Source organism: Ursus arctos, unplaced genomic scaffold (assembly GCF_023065955.2).
Source record: "Ursus arctos isolate Adak ecotype North America unplaced genomic scaffold, UrsArc2.0 scaffold_12, whole genome shotgun sequence".
Classification (NCBI taxonomy): Eukaryota; Metazoa; Chordata; class Mammalia; order Carnivora; family Ursidae; genus Ursus; species Ursus arctos.
In genome coordinates this window covers 27,539,803-27,564,002 of record NW_026622786.1, presented here as the reverse complement: position 1 = coordinate 27,564,002, position 24,200 = coordinate 27,539,803, and the positions used below count along the sequence as shown (strand labels likewise).

Below are 24,200 nucleotides of genomic sequence, written 5' to 3'. Positions count from 1 at the left end.
GTTTCATTTTCTTCATTTATCTGCCCACCTGGCCTCCAGATCCCCATTTGCTTTAATCTTAGAAAACCATTTTCCCTTTTATATCTCACTTAGTGAATTATAATGATGTTTAATTTATGTACAAAACTTGTATGTATTATTTGGTTAATATTAAACCTAGGCTAAAAGATCACAAATTAAAATTTTAATACCCTAAAACACATGTTGAATTTAAAAAAAGTAAATGAGCAATAAAGTTAATGGAATCTCATGGAGAAGAATTGTAATATCAATATTTTTACTGAGCACACACACCAGAAAGAAAGAATGGGGAAAGAACTCATTACAAACACGCGAGTTCTGTCAGAAGAGGCCCTGTGGGAGCCTGATTCTTATTACGAGGTCCTGGATGGAAGGGAATGAAGTGGGGTTATTGCTAGTGCAGTCAATGACTTGGTTTTTCTCTAGTGAATTGGCTTCAGTAGGTGACTTTATTTCTTCACATTAGGCAGCTGGAAATATGTATTGATTCATTTCCTTTTCATTTGAGGGTCAGCTCTATCAAAGATGGAGCCATTTCTAGAAATACTGTATTTGCTGGATATGAGCAGATGCTTTAGTGTCTTTCTTTTGGTCTGAATGTTCCTGAGATTTTTAGGATCCAAATAAAGTTCAGTTCAGTGAGAAAGAAGACGTACTTTGAATGTGTATATATGCATATTACTATTCTTTCTGCTAACAACTCTACCCTTAAAACCTGAAGCTCTTTTATAAAAATCTTGTATTTTAGAGGTAAAAAGCCATGGAGGATTTTTGGTCCAAGGAAAAGTTAAATACTAATTTAAGCAGGAACAGTGGTGTAGTTCTTTTCTAAGATGATATTATTCTTTGTAAGATTTTAATTTTGTTTTAAATGTCATTTGCCTTACTGTACAATTAGTTTTTATAATGTAGTTATTTTTTGTTTTGTTATGATTTTTGGCCTGATTGTTTCTTAGAAATTATCTAATGGACTCATTTTATAGATGAGGAAGTTGAGGCGTAGAGAAATCAGATGATTTTTCCTATTTAATTAAAAATATTACTAAAAGAATACCTTCAGTTATAGTACTTGAAATGCCCTCTTAATGTTAAACTCTAAGACTTAGATAATTTTGAAAATCATGCTGTTAAATTTGCCTTCTAAAATTGATAACAGATATCTAGGATAATTTTTCCTTTTTTATTTTAAATACAAATACAAGATGCATGACAAATAGCTGGTAAAGACTTAAAAGTCTTTTAGTTTCTTTGTATTCTTATATTTGTACTAAATTAAGATAAATTATTAAAAATATAAGCACATATTCTTAAAAAATTAATTTAGATTTCTTATGAGCAATTTAAAGAAATTGATAGCCATTTTTTTTTCTAAACAGGTTGAAGAAATATGGACACCAACATCAAACTGGTCTTCAGCACTGTTTTTACCAGCTTTTTCACTTTTCAGCTTCTTTTCTACTTTATAAGTTCCTGGTTTTCAGCAAAAGTTTCTCCAGGTTTTAATAGTCTCAGCTTTGAGAAGAAGATTGAATGGCACTCAAGGTAAAGCATACAAAAATGTAACTGATTTTAAAAAGTTAGTTTTATGAAATAAAATTATTTAAAATATTTCCGAAAAATCTTTCATCGAAGATCTTACAAACTTTAAGGTCAGATTTTTTATTTGACCTTAGGAATAAAAGGAAAGTAAGCAGATAGATCTCATACAAGAAAATTATAAAAATTCTTCTATTGAAAGATGTTAGGAAAAATTGAACTTTCTGGGGAAGCGTGGGAAGGTTAAGGAGACTCCAGCTGACTGCAGAAGAGTCCTGTTTTACATTCTCCTCTGAAACGTTTATGATAACGAACATGTGCTCTCTGGAAGTGATCACAGAAGTGAATGTTAGCTGGGGCTGAGTAGCCTATATATAGTGTTGGCTTGCTTAGCCAGACTGAGGGCCGTTAAACGCTGTATATCAGAGGGTGCTGTATGGTTGGCACATCGGTATCTCTCTTTTAATGAACCTTCATTATAATTCAGAGCCCATCAGAACCTCTTCTTTTTGTTAAAGTAAAAAATGCTTTTTAGATTTTAAAACAAACAAAAAAAAAGGAAAATGAGTAGTAACTGAGGGTATAGAAATCTGCGGGAGTTTTAATTAGTTGGCTTACAGATTTTTTGTGTGTGCAACTCATTAACCTTTCACAACATTTCAAACACAAATGACTCTGATGACCACTTCACGTGCTTGAGAGCATTTTGCCCACACATCACCATGCATTTGCAAACTGCGGTGAATTGGAGCAGCTATGGGTATATTTTTTGTTGTTACTTACTTGGAGTTAATGATAACTATAAAATGAATTCAGCAGGTCTCTAAAATTGCTATAATTATTTTTCATTGCAGTTTCCTTTTAGAATTAACTTCTGCCAAAGTCTAAGTATTTATTTGAGAATGGTCACATCGGACTGAAAATCCCTTATCTTTGAGCTAGATTGGTTTGTAGGCATCCACTTTTATAACTCAGGCTGTGAATAAGACTTCAGTTGTTTCCTTTTGCACCTTACATTGATTTGTCTGATTCATACAAGCTGTAGCTCTTTGTACCCAAAAAGTGAGAATTATTTTTCCATGTAGTTTTGAAAAATAAGAAGTATGATTTTTTTTTGTCTTAAGAATAGTACAACGATGTTGTTGACAAGTGGGATACAAAAGATACTAACCATTATTTTTAAAAATCCTTTCTAACATGAAGATAGGTAGAATGGGGAAAGAGAAGGAAGGGGCGAGGACTGGGATGGCAGACAGATTTTCTGAGAGTAAATTTTGACCTATTTTCATTTCCCTTTCACCATGGTTAGGGTAGGTAAGGGCATTTGAATCTTGGAGAGCAGCAAGCCAAAGAAATAGGGACGATACAGAGAGATAGAGGCAAAGATGAAAATGAAATGAAATTGAAAAATACTTTGCATTATTCAGTCTTATCACTGCCATTCTGTGGTGCACAGAATCACCATTTGGGAAACCGAGTTCCTATTTGAAAAAGGAGTCTGAGATTATAGAAGATTCATTACCCTATTCAGATGGCCTTCTCTCTTTTTCTTTCTCAAATTTACTCCTGTTCTCACTCCAGCTTGGTTTACATGAGACTGAAGTTGTGAGGTGGAGTGTAAAGAAAGAAAAAAGATTGGCTGCTTTTTAAGTAAAGTACATGGATATGTCTTGAAATCCAGCTTCCACATAATTTTTACTAATAATCAGGAAAGAGTCTCTGAACAATGCGTGGTCTGAGCCCCACAGTAGAAAAAGGACAGGAGGAAAAACAACTCACGAAAAAATTCACACCTGAGAGATGACAGTTTAATTAAGTATAAGTGATAAATTGCTATACTTAATTGTTGCTTTTTCAGAAAAAAAATACGTACACGTATTATTTATATCTTACAATTAAAAAACATTTTCTTATATCCACTTGTTTTCCTGTGGTATAGAAAGTCCTATTGTGTTGAAATACTCCTGATTTTAAAATCCACTTCTCTAATTTTTAACTCTTGCCTGTTTGAGCTATATGATTTCTATTGGTAATACCCCTATTCCTTGCAAATGATTAAATCAGTAACTTTAAATTACTATTTACAATGGTCATTATTTCCATTATCTCCCTGTCTGTTTATTAGCATAAACATTTCTTTTTAACCGTCTTTGAAAAAAAAATACTTTCTTTTGGGTGGCATCTTGGTGTTTCATTTTAGACAATAAGGAATCTACATTTTGCTTTGCCAAGAGTCTGATTTTAAAGAATAGACTGTGAAATGTTTACTAAACAGAAGTTTCTGAACGTATAAACTTTTAATGCAAAAGAGTATGTAAGCATAGGGTATTTGCTTTTCCTGATCCAAATAAGATTTAACTTTTCTCTCATGAATTATATGCCATTTCCATCAGCCAAGGGCTTGTAATTCTTCCCATTTACCACGTAGCAGCATCTCAACACAAAAGGGAATTTGAGGGCTGACTATCAGGAACAAAAAGTCCTCATTTTTCCAAGGGGAAGCGTTTTGATGTAAGTTTATTAAACACTAAAACAAGTTAGTGAGAGGTTGTGCTTTCTGCTTTCATAGACTTTTTGAATGGCCATAGAAAGCTGGTTGTATGATTATTAATGTGGAATGTCTTACTTGATGTAAATGAACTGACATCCTTAAATGACTGTGTTTGGAATATAGGTAACTTTGGCATGAAAATTCCAGACTTGTAAACCAGATGAATTGGGTTAATTATTCACACTTCAAAATGATCCCTTGGTATTTCAAAGTATTTTTTGTCAGTGCCTTTAAATTAGTGAGGATCTTTGAGCATTTAAATATGATTTGATTTAACATGATGTATCTATTTAGGCCCACATCATCTATTAGATCAAGCATATTGATTTTTCAAGTTAAAATAAGATTTTCCAGTATCAAGTTTCATATTGGTTGATATAAGTAACCGTTAAAGATTTGGGGTCATATTTTAGAAATTTATTACATCTCATTAATTTCTAAAGAGGAAATTTTGCTGTTTCTTTTATCCTTTTTTCTAGTGAAGAGAAAAGAAACTTCATGACTTGTCAACTTTTTTATTGTATGAATAAATATGTTGTATCCTGTGTACACTTTAAGTAGCATATCATAGAGCTTGGGTGTTGGTTGAATCATTAAATTATTAGCAAGATATGTTCATAGAAACTGACGTTTTTCATCTAAACCTTATTCCTTCTGTAAAAGAAAATTCAGCCTGGATCTCGTGAACATTTTGCTTTCACTTGAGCATTTCTTTTAAAAATAGATTTTCTGTATAAATTCATGGTCCTCAATTTTTCTATTTAGAAGTGGTTTCATAATAATGATAAAAAGAGGCTAATAATAGCCGCTCTAGCTTTCTCATGGATTGGTTACAGAAATCAAGTGCAGCATGCATGTGAATGTGCATTTAACACTGAAATCTCCAAGGCAATACATTTTCATTTCACAATCCATTTGAATTCTGATTCAAAGATACAGAATTGGTTAAGGTCAGTAGTAGATTTGGAAGTTATTCCTAATTGATTAGAACAGACAACTAATGCTGCCGTGATACTGTTAAGGATGGAGCTGGGAGCAGGGTGCTAGGTAGTAGACTTGCCAGTTGCCATCTGTCTGTACAGAATTCTGTCAGCTGCATCATCAGATATGCTTCTGCTTTGAACTTTTTTTTTTTTAAGGACTCTCCACACCCAGTGTGGAGCCCAACATGGGGCTTGAACTCACGACCCTGAGATCAAGACCTGAGCTGAGATGGAGTCGGATGCCCAATTGCCTGAGCCACCCAGGCACCCCTGCTTTGGAATTTTTAACCAATAGGTGATTCCACAATTTTCTATCAGGAAATTGTAGACCTGGGCATCTTTTTTGCTATTAGTTCCAAAGCAAAGTCATAGCCCTTGGATTTCTAAATGGCAATTTTGTATTATACTCTTAGATGTACTCCATTCCTATATTTAAATGCTTCCAGATTTAACTTCTTCAAAATGTTAAATGTCTTGCCAGAATTACAGTTTATTGCAAAGAATCTAAAATCTTTGTATGTATTTTGTTTCATTTCAGGATAGGATCTACATGCCATTCTTTGGTTGTTGGGCTTTTTGGCCTGTACATTTTGTTTTTTGATGAGGTTGCAAAGGCTGATCCACTTTGGTAAGCTGTTTCTTTCCAATATAGTCAATTTGATTTATGTTTTGGTATTAATTATTAATAAGAAGGACTCTTACTTTAAAATGGAAAACATATTGATGGTGCATGGTTTATTAAAATGCTTGTGTTCAGACTTATTTCAGCAAGGTACAATGAAAGGATTTATTTTAGAGTTGAATACAAATAATGAGGGCCACTTTGTACTAGTATCACAATTGTAACCCAAGAGAGGGAGAATATGATGATGATGTAAACATTTATACTGAGTTAGTGAGTAGAACCAAGTAATTGTAACCACTGTTCTGAGCAAAAATGAGTTAACTGTTGAGATGGGATAGTCAACTTGGGTAATAATCTACTGAAGACTCAGTCTTGTGTTTAATCTATCATTTGATATCAAAGGTATAAAAATGAGGATTATAGATGTCCATGTAAGAGGAAGTTAGTACCACAAAGATTTGAAATACTAATAATAACTATGTTCAGCAATAATAGGATAATTTCTAAGATGACTCTTTTTGAAAATTTTAAATGTCATTCCAATGGCAGAGAATTGCAGACTGTTATTTCCTAGTATTATACGAGAAGGCTTAGTTCAGCTTACTTTGAGAGATGAGGTATGTTTTGAGAAAGGACTGCATAAGGATGTAGTAGATACAGGCTCTGGGGCATGTGGGACAATTTAATTTTTGACTATTTCTTTGCAGCGATGTCATTTTAATAAATACCGAGTTATGCCCATCAGAATTCTACCAGTATTGATAAATTTTCTTTGGGAAGGTATTTTTCAGAGTGAATCAGTTTAGTGAATTTAATTCCATGATGAGGTTTTTATGTAATCTACCTAAACTGTTTCTAAGTTTTTCCTCCTAATTTTATTGTAGTAATGATTGTCAACAGAACCAGTTCTTTTGGGTAATAAATTTTATGGCAAAGATTTAATTCACTGATCGATTTTTGTCCTTATCAGACTTTTATGTAGTATAATTTTTTATCTTTTTACATTTTCTTTGATCCTGCAGTTTATTCCAGGTTCAATTTTCCTGGATCATATTTGCAGATCAAATTTTGTAAAGAAGACAGGATTCTGCTAAACCTTTCCATTTGCAGTTTAGCTGTTACCAGTTTAATTTTGTGGTCATTTCACCAGCAATTTACATTATAGACCAGGTAAAAGACTGATAGTTCATATCTGTTTCTTGGAGTAAAGACAGTTATTAGGGCGAATTGTAGGATCTTGATATGTATAGGTGTCGAAACAGCAGGATCACACTGTCCTGTTCCAGCCATTTCGCAGTTGTGTGACAATAGGCAGATCTCTCCAGTCATCAGTAAAGTGATACTGCTCGTAGTATATTGCCTCAAGATCAGGGGCAGGCTAGATGATTTCTTGAGTATTTGAATCTCTGATTTAGAATAAGGAATAAAAAAAAAAAAAAACCAACCAGCATCTGGAAATCCATTTGAATCCTTTCAAAAACAAATCATATGAGAACACATTTATAAAAAGTTATCTTTTAGTAAAATTATTTGTGTAAAACTTTTAGCTAATTTAAGAAATGATGATTATTTATGCAGTTAGAAGTATATCAAGGTAACACAGGGCCTGGTACAAATGACAGTTTACTATTCAAGAATCTATAGAAAGCATTTTAATTATATTTCTCAATAGAAAAAAAATGTAGCTGTCATCTATAACCCATGTGCTAAAAAAAGGGAATCTTTTTTTTTTTTTTTAATATTTATAGGGGTGATTCATCGCTTGTGAAAGTGAATATCTCTATTGCTTCAGGCTACCTCATTTCTGGTATGTGATATGTTGGCCACTGTCTGTTTCTTTTTAAACTACTCATGGGATTTTACAAAGAATACATAGGCTATGCTTTTGCTTTATGTATTTGAGAAGTCGCTTGTAGGACCCATACAGAGGAAAAAAATATCTGCTGTGATGGTAGAACATGAAACGTTTTTCCTGTTGGCTCTCTGGTTCTCTGGTAGAGCTGCAGAGTGGGGCCTCAGTTAGGCCTGGATATTTTTTTACTAGCAATGGTCCATTTTTTGGCCTGGGAAGCTAATAAAGTTTAAACATCAAGGTCTCTCTCACTTGTAAGGGCCCTTGAAATGTGTTCCTGTGCTTGCAGTTTTGCATTGTTTGTATTGAAAATTCACAAAGGGAAATTGTTTTAGCCATAATCAGTTAAGATCATGGACTCTTTCTACTCCATGTTTCCCTCTGTCGTATTTCTCCTCATGTGGGATGGGGTTGGAATAGCCTTTTATACTGTGAGACAAAGGGGAAATTAAGTGAGAGTATACTATTTAAATTTTTGGAGAAGGCATTCTAGACCGTCTCTGTAAGAAAAGAGAAAATGAACAGACCCCTGATTTGGACATTTTATATAAGGTACTCTATTTTATAATTTTCAGATTTAATAAATAGCTGAAAAATCCAAATAAAAATAATGGGATATGAAACCGAAGTGATAAAGATGAGTGATGGACTCAATAGAAAGTTTTCTGCCATTGTAACAAAAAGATTAAATTATACCAAAACACAGTAATTCATTAGGAAGAAGAGATAAATTTCAAATTAAAATAATGAATAGGTTGTTGGATTACTTTTATGATTAAAGAAGGGTGAATTTACAATTACAATTAAAAGAAGGGTGAATCTTGTGAATACGTTGGAAGAAGATTTGCTTGTTTGGCTCAAACTGCTGTCATTGAGAAGGATGACACAAAATTTATAGTGACACCTCATGCACCGTTTCATGAGTGTTGTGTTCAGAGAGTGGTCACCACCCAGAAAGTCTTGTATGAAAGAAACTTGGTAAAGGTTCCCCAAACAGATAATAATCTGAACCACTGAAAAATAAGAATTATGAACTGAAACCGATTTTTTCTAAACCATGCTGAATGAACAGTGAATTCTTTTTATTCTCTCTGTGGAAGATATCACAAGGTCATTATCATAGAAATTGGTGACCCAAGAGGGTACAGCCAAAATACGTCAGGAAAATGTATCTAGAAAGGTCTATCATGCAGTCAGTTACTGATAGTGTTATATGTTCTTGATTTCCACATTTGTACTGTTTGTTTTCTCTTTAAAATTTGTAATGTGATTACTTTTTTTAAAATAAATATTCACATCTAGTTTTGTATCACTGATTTTCATTTTTTTTTTTTAATAAAAGAAGGTACCCATATTATATAAGCTCCAACCCCATAAAACCCGAATCCTCCCCTGGTTTCCATCCATGATAGCTATTTGTCTCCATGTCTAACTTTCACATTTAGCCATTTGGTAAAGAACATAGTTGTGTTAACATTTGGAGAAGTTTCTGTTTTGTTAGACATCCTGTTTTGTTAAGGGAAACTATCTTCTGAATCATGATGTTTAGTTTCAGGATCTCTTAAGGAGAAATTGAGGCCTTGACCTCTTTCTTTGCATATCTTTTTAATAGTTCTTGTTTTTGTTGCTATTTTGAATTAATATTTAATCACATCCTTTGTTAATTTTTATTTTATTTTATTTTTTTTTTTAAAGATTTTATTTATTTATTTGACAGAGATAGAGACAGCCAGCGAGAGAGGGAACACAAGCAGGGGGAGCGGGAGAGGAAGAAGCAGGCTCCTAGCGGAGGAGCCTGATGTGGGGCTCGATCCCATAACGCCGGGATCACGCCCTGAGCCGAAGGCAGGCGCTTAACCACTGTGCCACCCAGGCGCCCCCCTTTGTTAATTTTTAAATGTTGTTTGTTGAATTTCTGGTATAAATGAGTTGGTCATTTTGTACCTTTTCTGCAACCATCTTTGTGAATTGTAGTCACAAACATCAGTAATTTAAGCTTATTTAAAAATTATTTTTATTCAATAACATTTCCATTTTATTTAACCCTGGAAACAAGTTATTAATTTGTACTTTCAACCAATATATTACCTGTGCGGTGGGCACTGTGCAGGATTACCACACTTGGTCCTCATCCTGGGGAGGTCACAGTAGAGTGGGGGTGAGCAGTCGTGTGGAAGCAGACACCTTAGGTGGGTAACTGGACTAGTGAAGTATGAACAAAGTGCAGTGGGCTCAGTATGGACTGTGACAAGTCGTTAAGGAGGAAAGTTAAATACATTTGAAAAACAGTACAGCCTTCTTCCTGTGTAATATCTCACTTATTTTTCCTTCTTTCAGATTTGTTGATTCTCATTTTGTATTGGAAAGTGATTGGTGACAAATATTTTATAATTCACCATTGTGCAGCGCTGTATGCATACTACTTTGTACTGGTGAGTGCCAGGATTTACAGTAGCCTGACAAGTAGACAAGATTGGGAATGATGACTTAAGGGTGAACAGAAATTGAAATGTACAATTCTCAATTTATAAAGACCAACTCCAGATGCATTCAGGGATCACTGTTGTGATGTGTTATCTTGTTTATTAACAAAAATAATGACTTGTTTGTTTGTATTAGTGTGTCTATTTGGATTCATAAAATTTAAGGGACATGACCCCAATTTCTTGAATTTTGACTCAAAACCTTTAGGATCACGTAGCTATTGATATTTACCTGTCTTTCTAGGTGCATTTATGACTTAACAGCCAGAGCTAGGAATAGATTCTTGTATAACCAGCTACAATATTTCTTTTCTGTTTAATTCTTGTACAATTACATGTACATACGTAGTTACATTTAAGTACGCTGGAGCAGTGGGGGGAGTCTTGCTCAGAGACTTCATCAGAATTCCAAGACTGAGCTAATAGAGAGTACTCATAGCAAATCCCAGGCAGTAATGCATATTAAGTTTTAGATCTAAAATTATTTTTCTACATTATACATTTGTAAATTAGCAATTTTATATTCTTTGTATGTTTGTTAGGTTTTTCCACAATGGTTTTTCAACCTAGATATGCCAACAAGCCCCAAATAGATATTTAGAAATAATAGATGTATATAAACTAGGATAATATATATATATATATATATATATATATATATATATATATATATTTTTTTTTTTTTTTTTTTTAGAGAGAGAGAGAGCAGGGGGGAGGAGCGGAGAGGGAGGGAGAGAGAGAATCTTAAGCAGACTCCACTCAGCGCAGAGCCAACACAGGGCTCAGTCTCACCACCCTGAGATCATGACCTGAGCTGAAATCAGGAGTTGGACACTTAACTGACTGAGCCACCTAGGTGTCCCTAGACTGTTATAAATTTTATGTAATAGTTATGATAGACCATTCCATGTTTTCTCCTTTTTAAAACTTAAATACAATCACTAACTTTTTTTTTTCTTATTTGGTATTACTAAAATCCGTATATTATTGGACATCTGTGACTATTTGGAGGGTTTTAAAAAATTAATATAAATGTGTATTAATAATATTCTTCCACTTTTCTTTATATTGGCCCACACACAGATAGCTGGTGAATAAGATGTCAATTTGGTGTTATTTCTGCAAGAATCAGATATATCAGAATATCTCTTTATCACCCATTGAAGTCATAAATTAATATAAATGTTTAAAAAAACTGTGCTTGTTTTAATGCTATAAATAAGTGCTCATGTATACCCAAAAGGTATCTTTAATCACTTTATTTTTCTGAACCAATAAGTTATTTTTACTGGCATTTCCTACTGTTTGTCTTCTTTTTAGATTTTAATAGATTATAGGTAGTTATAAAATATAGACTTTTACCTTTTACAGGTCTTAAATTTTTGGTGTACAAGCACTTGTTTCCTAAACACTTGCTTAAAAATCATGAAAGCTGACTAACAAAGTAGTGATTAAATCTGGGAAGAATATGTGGGTGCCCATGTGAGTTTAACATCATGCTGCAGTGGAGAAGTATGTTCTGTGAACATGCGTCACAAAAAACCATTGTGCTATGAAAGGAATGTAAGCTGATGCAAGATAACAGGTCACTTACGTGCGTTTGGAAATGCGAATATGATGAGCTGCTGTTCTTACTCGGCCCCTGAATCATAAGCTTGGCAAAGGGCTGGCTATGTGTGGATTGGTAGGTTGAGTATTTAATTGTGTGGGATGAATACTGTTTTCTCTTTGGACTTTTATGCCTTTAAGAAAAAAAAATCAAAGTGCAAAGAAATTAACTCTTGCCTTATTGTTAAGAAAATCAGCTGCAGTGTTTTCTAGGGACGATTGCTTTGTTGGTGTCTTCCTGTGTTCTGTTGTGTGAAATAAATGAATGGTATAAGGTAAATTGATCTGATTAAAGTGAATCTATTCAGAGGGAAACAGAAAAAAATTAGAAAATAATAAATGCTTATAGATGTAGTGATCCTTTGTCATTTACGGATTTTACATTTCCTGTTTATGGAAAAATTTTTGTTCCATGCAGTGAATTTCTGGGTCACTTTGTGCAGTTTCAGTAAAGCTAGCAAAATAACAACAACTACTACTACTATTCCTATTATTTTGTGTAAACTTTTATGAATCTCTTCACTTACGTGATGAGAACTTGTATTTGGAAAGCATTTTGACTTGATAAGTATGCAACTATTTAAACTATTTGTAGTAACTTCTTTTCTTAAAAGGTTTTCTTTTTTTTTTTTTTAAGTTTATTTAAATTATTGCTCCACCCAATGTGGGGCTTGAACTCACAACCCCGAGATCAAGAGTCACATGCTCTTCTGACTGAGACAGCCAGACACCCCAAAAGATTGTCTAATTGTAACTAAAACTTGAAATGAAAAATAGAAACAAGTTATCTGTAGGTTTTAAATGTATGCTTTACTGAATAGTTGAAAAGTAAGATCCTTTTAAATTTAGGTTATTAAATAGGTTATATAATGTCTTGATCACTATTTTTGTACCTCTCTCTAGTATGTTGGAGTTTTAAAATTCTCTGGTGGAGTAATTTAGAGCTTAAGGAATCTTCTCTTCTGTCTATTTAGAAAGGTAAAAATCCTACAGATTTTTCCTAGTATTCGCCTTTCCCCCCTCGGTTAGGATCAGGGGGAATGTGACAGAGTAATTTCTTATCATTAGGGACGTGAATACAATTATGCTTTAACGTCCTATTTTTAAGGATAAACCACTGTCTTTTGTACTCCTGTTCTGATCTCTTTGGTAGCCTTCGTTTTTTTCTGTGTTTCTTGTGGCTCACCCCATTCCCCGTTCAAACCACACCTTTAAATAAAAGAGTACAGTTGGAAAAGTTTTAAATTTGTAAAGAAGAGCACTGCTATACATACTTTCACCAACTCTTCTGCATTATTAAACTACCCTGGAATCTAATCCTTAAACCATGCAGCTGCAATTTAGGAAGAAAATTTGGTTTCCAAGGCTTTCCGTGCATTTATTTAAGGGAATTAGCTGCAGTGTGATACCTTGAGGGTGAGAATTTGTTTCTTGTTTTAATGTTATACCCCAGTGCTTACATTTTAAAAACATTTTGCAAGCAACTATGTATGAAGTGGTATCGAAAAATGAAAGACTTGTTATGTCAGACACGGTAAAGTTGTAATGTACATCAGGAGACAAGAATTAGAAAAATATTGGTCTTAGCTTTAGTCTAAAGAAGAATTTCCACAACAGTGCCATGAAACAAATGCCATGACTCACTAACAGTTTATCATTAACAGTGTTAAACTGTTAAACTGTTTTAAGATGACTTGAATAGTGTTGCCTATTCCCAGTTACACATAAATAATGTATTTCCTCCTTTTCTCCCGTTAGGAGAGTCTTAAAGAAAAATTTAGGTAACTATCATAGCTGTTAGAACAACGTTTCAAAAGATGATAAAATTTCAAAAATTAACACTTTCGTTGATTAGGTAAGGATTAAAATAGTCACCTAATATAGCTTACTAAAGCAAGATTCAGTAGGAAGGTCTGTGTGATTTCTGTTTCCCACTAAATTTACGTATGATAAAACATGTTAAATATTTAAATCAAAGAAAATATTTTAAAAACTGCAATAGCATGTTAACCTTTTTTCTACTGAAATAAAAGATCATCAACTTTTCTTATACTGTCATGAGCAATAGATGGGCAGAAGTAAGTCTTAGAAATTATTTTATTAGTATTTGTATAGCTGAATTATTCAAATCTGTATGCAACCACAGTTATACAATTAGCTTATAACTCTTACTACTAATTGTGGGATTAGTTGTGGTAAAAATGTTAAGTGGCCATTTAAAAAAAATATGTTATATATGTGTGTACGTATATGTAAAGACCTACATACACACACATATATAATACATTGTGTTTGGATTTGGGGAATTTGTTTTAATACTTACTTTTTATTATAGAATATCTGATGTGACCATTCCCCCTATTTCATGATCATAAAGCTCCTTAAGACCTTCCTCTGTTTTGGTTTAGGAGGAGTCCAAGGCTAGCTCTTCCCTCCTTGCCCTGTGGTTGCTGCTTCATCGTCTTTGGTGGGCACAGAGCATCCCCTCACATTTGCACAGTTGGATTACCTTAGAACTGTCTCCCTTTCTCTCTCTAACCTGGCTTGGTTTTTGAAGCCTATTTCCTTTCGATACCGGGAAAGGAAACCGTTCATATGTTGGGCTTGTGTGTGACAAAATAGATGTCAGCTGAGAGGATTGCCATGTCTACCCTAGTCAATATCTTGTTCTTAATTTTTTAAAAAGCAGTCTTATCATATGATCCTCTTTATCCTCCTTATTTGACTAGAATAGTCAAATCCATGGATACAGAAAAGAACAGTTACCAGGGTCTGGGTGCAGGAGGTAAAGTTACTGTTGAATGGGTGAGAGTTTCAGTTTGGGGATACGAAAAGTTTTGGAGAAAACACTTAAAAGTAAGTAGTTAAAAGGGTAAATTTTATGTTATGTGTATTTTACCACAATTTAAAAAGTTTGTTTTGTTTTTGTTTTGTTTTTTAACAAGCCTATCAAATAACTGAAACAGGGCTAGGAAGGAGAGCTAATAATATGCTGGAGGATATATTACATTTTTAAAAAGCTTCAGGCTGGAGCAATAGACTGAAACAAATAAGTAGAACCTAACAGTGATAAATGTTAGGTTTTGCATTTAGGTGTGACAATGTATAAGAAGAGGTGAATGACCCAGAGGTGATAAATGACCAAAACTTTAGTTGTACCAATAGCATGTCACATCTGCTTAAAAAGAAAGCTGGTTTCAAAATTTAAACTCTATTAGGGGAGGCAAATAAAAATTACAGTTTTCATGTTTAGACCACACCCAAGCTCATTATCTGGTGTCCCTGACCTTGCACATGCCTGGGGTGGGGGAGGGGCTGCCAACTAACAGAGTGGAGATTAGATTAGGAAGCTGTTGTCCTGTAACAAATGAAGGACCCAGAGAGGTCAGCCTACAAAAGATAAATTGTAGGACATGATGGTTTGGAAATGCCCTTGGGAATGTGAGAGGCCTAGTAAGTGGAGGAAGAGTAGACTTCTCTGGATTAATTCAGGTGTTGGAAATGGGACCTCTGGGGACAGTAAAAGAGAGGTAGGTCAGACTTCTGTTTTACAGAGGAGACATCCCCAGTAAATAGATGATTATAACAATGGCCTTTTAAAATAGTTCCACCATAAGATATCTTCAGTCAGATAGATATGAAAATATAGTAAGTAGAAACTTTGGGTTTAAGAGTTTACACTAAAGTATCTTTGAAGTTTTATTCTAATTCTGAGATTCTGTGGTTCAGCTGTTTTGTTAAAATGATTTTATTTGGTTCTAACACTGGGGAGCTAGGCAATGGGCAAGTAAGACTAAGCTAAGTTACGTCACTAAGCTCTTAAGTAACTCTGGAAGGAAGGGGTGAAAGCAGCTGGCCTGCAAATCCATTTGCTTCTTGGAAGAAACGGAGGGGTAGAAAGGAGGGCAGGTGACTCAGGTCTAATCTTGTCAGCAGGACCTTTGAGTAAACAGAATACTGATGTATGTTAGGAGCAAGAGACCTTAACTCTGAAATGCCTTAATGATGTCCCAGACTAAAATTATATGGTAATATGGGGCCCCTGGGTAGCTCTGTTGGTTAAGTGTCTGCCTTCGGCTCAGGTCGTGATCCCAGGGTCCTGGGATATTGAGCCCCACATCAGGCTCTCTGGTCAGCGGGGAGTCTGTTTTTCCTTCTCCCTCTAGGTCCCCCCCCCCAGTCAAACAAACAAACAAACAAACAAATAAATAAATAAAAATCTTAAAAAGAAAAGATTATATGTTAATGTGAACCTAGGAGCTGTGAGGCCTGCCTCCTTGGAGAATGTCATGTTGGCTGTACAGCTTTCTAGGGGTAGAGGACAGAAATGTTTTACAAGTTAAACTCTCACTGCTGTGTGGGGAACTTTGTGAAGCTTCATTTCTTCTGGGCCAGAGCTGCCTGTTCAACACAGGGACGACCTGGCTTGCCAGCTGCCTTTGATGTCTCCCACCTCTCTCTGTGTCCTCTGAATTATTTGATGGCTCCTATCCTTGGAATATTCAGTAAAGCTTAATACTAGATAAGATCACAGTTTCACCTGAGTCTGATTTGGCAATCCAATCCTGTGTGTTAGAGCTTTGATTGTCTTGTAAATAAATAATCAAAAGCCTTGAATGATTAAAGTTCAGCAAGTAGTTATTGAATATAGGATGGATTTTGTTCCCAAATCTCACTTTTAGATTGATGGTACTCTGACAAGGGTTTCCATGGAAATGTGTTAAGGCTCCAGGGTAGTGTAATAACCTACGAGAAAGCACTTCATTATTGCTACTGCCGAACACAGTCACATTTTTACACAAGTGTCCAGTTTGGGATGCGTGGAACTTCTCTCCAGCCCTAGTGGTGGATAGGGTGCCCATCCCATGCCAAGGCCATCGAGGGCAGCACAGTATTTAAAACTATGCTAACAGTAATAGGTGCATGATAATTTTCGTTATCCTTCTCCCTTACCTTCTAAAGCCCTGACCCTAGCCACTCTCAGCTGAAGAAAATTAAATTTCTCGTGTTAAGAAAATCCAGATTTTCATAATCACTGGCTAAAAGGAAAATTTTCTTTTAAGCTCTGGAAGGGATCAGACAAATCCTGTTTTGTTTTCCCTCACAGAGTTGTATAGAGGCCAAGGCAAGTATGAATTTTACTGTAGGCAAAGCTCCTCAAAGGGAAATGGTAGAGGTGGAAACCCCATATTGGCCAGAAATGAGCTGTGAGTTTTGTTATGATTCACTAACAGTAAAGTGTCAAAATTTGTAATTCATTTATCTAAAAATATTAGAGTAGACTTCAACCTCTCATCTCTCCCTTTAATAACATCTGTCTCATTTGTATTTCAGTAGGTTTTCTTGAGTAGGAGAGCAGGGAATAAGGTAATGAGGAGTTACACAGAACCTAAAGCTTATCTAATGGTTACCTATACCCCTGGAAGTACATGCCACACTTAATGCTGTCACTGGTGCACTGGGTTAAACAGGTGGCCAGTCATGATATCCAGGAGCAGAAAATATAGACGCAAGATGACTGAAGCATAGTTCTAACCGCCCCCCCCCCCACCCCGTGTGGTTTTGAACTAAGGAGCTCTGGGGTGTAGGGGATGAGGATATGATAGAACCGGTGGGATTCCGTTAGGTAGCTACGAGTTAAGCGTAGGAAACTGTCAGAAAATTCAGACAATACATCACCCACTGATAAATCAGTAATGCTGTAGCAATTTAGGGAATGGAAAGATGAGTGTGTTCATTTCCATTAATTTTTTTGTCTGCATGGATATTTGTAAACAAAATTCTGAGTTTGTTGAAATGTAATGCTTAGTAAGTATAATGTTTTCTAGGTCTGATTCTTCAGAGATAACTACTGACAATACTTGATGTATATTCTTGTAGTGAGTATAAGTTGTGCATAAATTTTCCTATATATATTTACGCTTTTTTGAAATTTCCAAGAAAGCTTTTGCGATAGATGGGACTTAAACTCAATCTCAAAAAAAAAAAATTATGTTTAGATCGGTAGCAAAAAGTGGGGGAGAGCTTCCTAGGTCAGAAGACATGAGGAAAATCACTGAGAAGAAGAGGGCAGACCTTCAGGGGTGGTAGTAAGGACTCAGGTTGTCAGGGTGTGGCGTCTGTGTGGGCCTGGTAGGGGCTGTACATTTGGATGAGTAAGATGGGGTCCCCTGACGGAGTAAATAGTCCAACTCACCAGCCTTGCATTTTTTTCACAGAATTGTCGTAGGATCTTTAGCCAAAAAATAACTTGATGCAATTGGCGTATTAGGAAGGTAAAGCTGATGATGATATATAGAAAAAATACTGCATGGGGCAGGATATGTTGTAGGAGGTTATCAGAGTAATATAGGTGATAGATTATGAAGAATTTAATTTTGGTGGTTATGGTGGTGGTCATAGTAATGAAGAAGAAAAATCTAAAAGCTATTTTGTAATCAGTAGAGCATGGTGATGAATTTGGATTTCAGGGAATGAAGATGGCAAAATGACCCAGAGCAATAGAGGAGTGCGATACTATGGAAGGAAATGGTAGACACTGGCAGAAAGATAACTTTTAGATCCTGTGAGGTTTGTGGCAATAGCATGGCTGTTCCAGGGGAAAGGGGCCCATATGCCATTAGAAATAAGGTTTGTCTTGCAGAAGCAGTGTGGTCAAGGTCAGGGCCGGGGACCAGAAGAAGGATGATCCTGTACAAGGGGCGAAGGAGAACTTCAGAAGGGTAGAAAGAGAACCACAGAAGTATACATTTAGAAAACAGTGGTTAAGGCCCCTTATAGCAAATTGGTAATTTAAAAAGCTATGAAAAATAATATATAAGCAGATGACATTTGAAAAAAAACTAATTAGACAGGTCATTCATTTTTATTGGGGGATTAGAAAACATTGACAAGCAAAAAGAAAAAATGCCCCAGTCCCACAACCCAGAGATAACTATTTATGTTTACTTAATTACAATTTACATTTAGGAGTGTATTTCTACTTTTTTCCTATGTGTGTATGCATAAGTTAAAAATAGCATTCTGTGTATGACCATATATTACAAAAATGGGATCAAAACTAAAATTTAAAGTTTGTTTTGCATATTGAAGTATTGCATACAACAGAATAACTTGGGTAATCTGTGTCAGAAAGCAAGGAACCTATCAAAGACTAATGGGGTTGTGTCAAAAGGACACAGTAACCAACATGAAGGCTGCCCTGTTGGCTAAAAATGTGACCTTTGATCACCAATTAGAATAACTACTGTGGCCACTGAAACCCATTGATTCAATGAGTTCTTGCATGGGGTCTCTCATGTGGGTGCTATTAGGTAGCAGTTGGGATTGCTGTCCTCTGAATCAACAGGGCTGAACAGGGCTCATTCTAGTAGCTGGCAGTTGATGCTGGCTCTCTGCTAAGACCTCAGCAGGCCTGCAGCACCCATATGTGGCCCCTCCGTGTGCCTTGGGCTTCTCAGGAAGAAGCTGCAAGGCTTCTCATGACCTCGCTTCAGAAGGACCCAGAATGTTACTTCCTCTGTGTTCTGGTGATCAAGTGAGCTTCCTAGGGCAGCCTGGATTCAAGGGGAGGAAAATAAAAGCCCACCTCTTGATATGAGGAGCACTGTGCACGTATAGGGAGGGAAGGAATTGGTGGTGGCCATCTTGAGAGACTGTCACCCACATCTTATTTGTCAATGTTAGAGAACATTTATTATCTTCTTGCTATGACACGTAAGAATTTAACGCTCACACCTCTATTTCTTTTCCCTTCTTCCTTTCAGTGTTGTTAAAGGAGTTTTAGTTTCTGTCTCACTTCCTCAGAAAACTTTTATTTCTGGTTCTGTAGCACCTCTTGATACTTTTTAAGGAGAAGGTATTAGTGCTCCTATTCTTCCTTTTGTGTCTCTACCCCCTACTTTATTTCTCAACTTCTGTCATTTGTCCTTGGACTTTAGTGTTGCCACGATTTTAAACGGTTTACCTTTTATTCCGTAGCCACATTAAGTTTTCCTTTATATCTAGTTGATCCTACACAGAGAAAATGAATAACATGTTTATGGCGATTATATTAAAACAGTTCACTGCACAAGCAAGATTACATTTCCTGTCTAATTTTTGCTTAGAGTTTCTGATGCCGCCCTTCTTTCTTGCAACATTTGCCTTTATCATTTAACATTTGAGTTGTTCCATATTCTGGAGGATAGCATGGCATGTCTGCGATCGTCTTTTCCCAGCCCTTGGAGCCCTCCATTCTCCACTCCAGTCTGAACAGATTGCTCTCTAGGTCTGCTGCCCAGTGTCCTGGGCTTCCTGCCATGACTTTCCTGGTTTGGGGCCACTGTTTCCTGGATCCCATGTCTGCCTGTCTTGGTTCACTCACTCATTGTGCTACAGCATAACCTCAGATGATTTCCTAAGGAAGGGTGTGAAGGAGGTAAATTCTCTAAGCCTTTTGTAAGTTCTGAAAATGTTTGCATTCTCAGGCCATCTGGTTGGATCATTATCTCTTCTGGTGGCATGTGGATATATAATCATATTTAACCAATTCCCTATTGTTATGTGTTTGTTCTGAGTTTTACCATTATGTATAAATCGAGTGAACAGCCTTATATCTTTTCATATTTGTGCCATACACAATTATTTGCAAAGAATAATTCTGTAGAGTGGAAATTCTGGGCAAGTGGTATGTACATTTTTAAGTATATTGACGTGTTCTGCTAAAATTCTTTGGAAGGTTACCCTGTGCCTTCAAAAGATGTATGTGTGTGTGTGATTTAACTGGTTACTGTGTAGAGATTATTATGTGTCAGTGGTTCTTTTCACCAAGAGATTGCTTGGTTTTTGTTGTTTGTTCTCTTTGTTTTTGTTTTTTGAAGGCTGGCAGTTAATATGGCTCAGGAACTCTGAAGAGGGTAGACCAGAATTTTCTGAGCAAATTGGAGATGGTACCTGGAAAGAGGATAGACATGAACTGTCTTTAAATATTTGAAGGGTTATCATGTGAAGAAGAGATTTTGGACTGCCAGGAGCAGAAGTGGGACTGGCAGGTAGAAGTCAGAGAGGGTGCAGTGTAGCTCTGGAACTTTTGAATAGCAATCCCAAGGTGGAGTAAGCAGCTTTAGGAGATGCTGCACTTCTCACCATGGAGTTGTCCAGGGAGAAGGGCAAACTGGAAGAGCTTTGGTAGATGGGATTAAGAAATCTGTGGGTAATAGAAGTAGGCCATCTTCAGAAGCCATTTCAACACTACTGCATAGGGATGGTAATGAACATAAAGTTGTCATGAACAGAGCGAAGTTTGGGTTAGGTGAAGTATGGTTGTGAGGCAGAAAGTTGGCATAAACCTATTCTGTAAATAGAACAGTACACCCTTAGAAGTATTTATTTTCCTTTTGAAATTAAATTTTTTTCCTGCAATGATTAGAAAGTAACAGCAACCACTTTTTGGGGAATGATGTGTTGAGATAACATATGTTTTATAGTGAAAATGGCAATAGTGAGCCCACATTCAGTCCTAATTGTGATGGTGATGTGTCATTCTTCCTACCTCTTCCTCATCATTTCTGGCTGGGCCCTTCATCCTGTGAAGTCACCCAAGTATCAGTGAGCTGAGGACTAATAGGAAGGAATAGGCCCTTTTAGGACTTGTGCAAAGGCTTAATTAATCTTTCTAATCATGGTATGAGAAATTACTAGGTTCAATTTTAACTAAAAATTTTTTTTCACTTTTTGAGTGCCTTTTCTGTTTTCGTATTTTTCATGTTTGCCGTTAGTACATAGCTCATCTTATTCTCGCACCAGTTCTGTCATAAAGATGGTATTATGCCCATTTGACAAATGGAAAAACTGAAACTTAGATCAGCTTCGCCCGAGGTCACCCAGAAGAGCTAGGGTTCAAGTCCTGGCCTCCATGCTATAGGCTTGTGATCATTTACTGACTATCTCTGCCTTCCCAGACTTAATTGCTTAATTATCATAATGAATTTCCCAAATAGAATAAGGTTTTGAAAGATTCTAACAGCCAGCCGGCCAAGAAATATTTATGGAAATTCTGCCATCAGCATCGGGATGTAGTGGTAATAATCAGAGGGCATTCTTAGACACTTCCATCTATCAGTTAATTCTAACCCTGTCATTCCACTGTTCCACAAAACAGGAAAGATGAGAATTGTGGCAGCAGCAGCCACACACTCCTAATAGCAGCTCTGTTAAAAAGTATTCACCGTATTTATAGAGATCTGGAAATGGGGTTAGAGAAATTCAGAAACAGCTACAAGGTCGTGCAGTTAATAAAGGGCTCCTTGGTTTGCTGGCATGTTCTTTGATAACCTGCTTCTAGCTGTTTTCCTTCTGATCCATAGCTGGATCAAATTTTCCTGCCTCTGTTGTTTTTTTAATTGAAGTATAGTTGACATACAGTATCCTATTAGTTTCTGGCTTACATCATGGTGATTTTATATTTTTAAACATTACCAAATGATCTCCTGTTAAGTCTAGTACCATCCATCACCATATAAAGTTATTACAATATAATTGACTCTACTCCCCTTGCTGTACATTACATCTTTATGACTTAATTTATTTTATAACCGAAAGTTTGTACCTCTTAACTCCCTTCACCCATTTTGCCACCCGCCCCCTCCCTCACCAATACCCTTTTCCTCTGGCAACCATCAGTTTAGTTTGTTCTTTGTATCTGTGGGTCTGTTTCTGTTCTGCTTTGCTTGTTCATTTGTTTTGTTTTTTTAGATTCCACATATAAGTGAAATCATATGGCATTCGTCTTTCTCTGACTTATTTAACTTAGCATAAAACTCCCTAGGTCCAGTCTATCCGTGTTCGCACATATGGCAAGATTTCATTCTTTTTTATGGCTGAGTCATATTCCATTGTGTATATATACACCACATCTTCTTTAGCCATTCATCTGTGGATGAGCACTTAGGTTGCTTCCGTTTCTTGGCTGTTGTAAATAATGCTACAATGAACATAGGGGTGCATGATTCTCTCTGAATTGGTGTTCTCGTTTTTTTGTTTTTTTTGTATTTTTTTTTTCAGGTAAATACCAAGAGGTGGAATTGTGGGATAATATGGTAGTTCTATTTTTAATTTTTTTGAGGAACATCCATACTGTTTTCCACAGTGGCTGCATCAGTTTGCATTCCCACCAAGAGTGCATGAGGGTTGCCTTTTCACCATACCCTTGCAAACACTTCCTTTTTTTGTCTTTGATACTAGCCAGTCTGATGGGTGTGAGGTGATAATCCCCATCTCTTTTACTTGCCTACCCACTTTTTTTCTGTCTTGCTTCACTAATCTAAATGTATCAAGTTTTGGAAATTAAATATCAGACTTTTTTTTATCATAACACATTTATGATGACCTCTAATTCTTTTCTAATGGTGTCTTTACAAAATTAAAATCTGGGTATTTTTCTCCTTTTCTTTTAGAATGGAATACTAATATTCTCATCAGAGTGCTCACCCACTCAGAAATAGGTTTGTAGGACTCTTAGGATTTTGGTTTTGGAGGTGATTCTGCTTGCTTCACACTGAGGAGCAGGTGAGGTTCAACTCAGGAAATATGGGCCAGGCACTGCACTAGGCTGTATGGATAGAACAGTAAATGAGATGCAAGGAATATAGATATTTGCAGGGGTAAGCATCCTGACAAACAGAGAGATCTGTTGAGACACTTGACCCCACTGGGGATTAAGGAATCAGGAAAATATTTCTAGAGGGATGTAGTTGGTCTACCTTCGTAATGCTGTGGGATCTGTTGGGGTCTTTGTAAATCTTCACTAATTACAGTTTCAGAGAAGTAAGGAGGTAGTTTCCCCAAGGGCTTAGAGATTCCTGGGTCATTTGTAAGTTAGGACAGTGGTTCTCTAACTTTAGTGAATATTGGAATCACCTAGAGGGCCTGTTAAAACTAGATTGCTCATCTGACCCCCAGGGGTTCTGATTCAGTAGGTCTGTGATGGGGCCTGAGAATATGCATATCTGGCAAATTTCCAGGCGGTGCTGATGCTGCTAGTCTGGGGACCACACTTTGAGAACCCCTGGGTTAGAAAGGAGAGAACTAACCATTTTCTTTGGGAAGAGGTGAAGGAAATTAGAAGAAAAGCCGGGATGCTGTGCCCAACTTTTTATAAACTCAAGAGAGACTCTTTTCAAAGTGTGGAGATACTGCATTTTGGCTAAATTTAGATGAAAGCAACATACCAATTTTATAATTTTTACTAGTAACTTTTAATATTTAAAGACTATTATAAAGTCAGGTTTTATCTGATACTTATTTGATACGTTGGTTAGTAGTCACTTTTAATTATATACCAATTTGAAAGGAGTTAGAAGAAACAATTTTCTAAACTCTCAAAAAGCCTTAGTATATTTCTTTTTTTTTATTTTTAAAGTTCACTAGAGAGAAATATTTAAATTATTTCTTAAAGTTTGAGAGTAAAACTGTTGCTATGATATTTCAATATTTTGCATGATTTTGGTGTGTCTGCTTGAAAATATTTTAGAAATCACAAAAATTTTTTAAAATTTCAGTA

General features: G+C 35.9%; 1 protein-coding gene across 10 annotated transcripts in view; it reads left to right on the top strand.

Moving 5' to 3' along the window:
* Positions 1-24,200, top strand: part of TLCD4 (TLC domain containing 4) — a 98,772-nt gene that overhangs the window by 50,700 nt on the left and 23,872 nt on the right. For all 10 annotated transcript variants that reach the window (XM_048220435.2, XM_048220437.2, XM_026497572.4 and 7 more), the window contains 4 exons: positions 1,398-1,563; positions 5,630-5,719; positions 7,465-7,523; positions 9,906-10,000. In XM_048220435.2, the coding sequence (XP_048076392.1) occupies positions 1,409-1,563; positions 5,630-5,719; positions 7,465-7,523; positions 9,906-10,000 (399 nt within the window). In that variant the 5' untranslated portion in view covers positions 1,398-1,408. The remainder of the gene's footprint in view (positions 1-1,397; positions 1,564-5,629; positions 5,720-7,464; positions 7,524-9,905; positions 10,001-24,200) is intronic.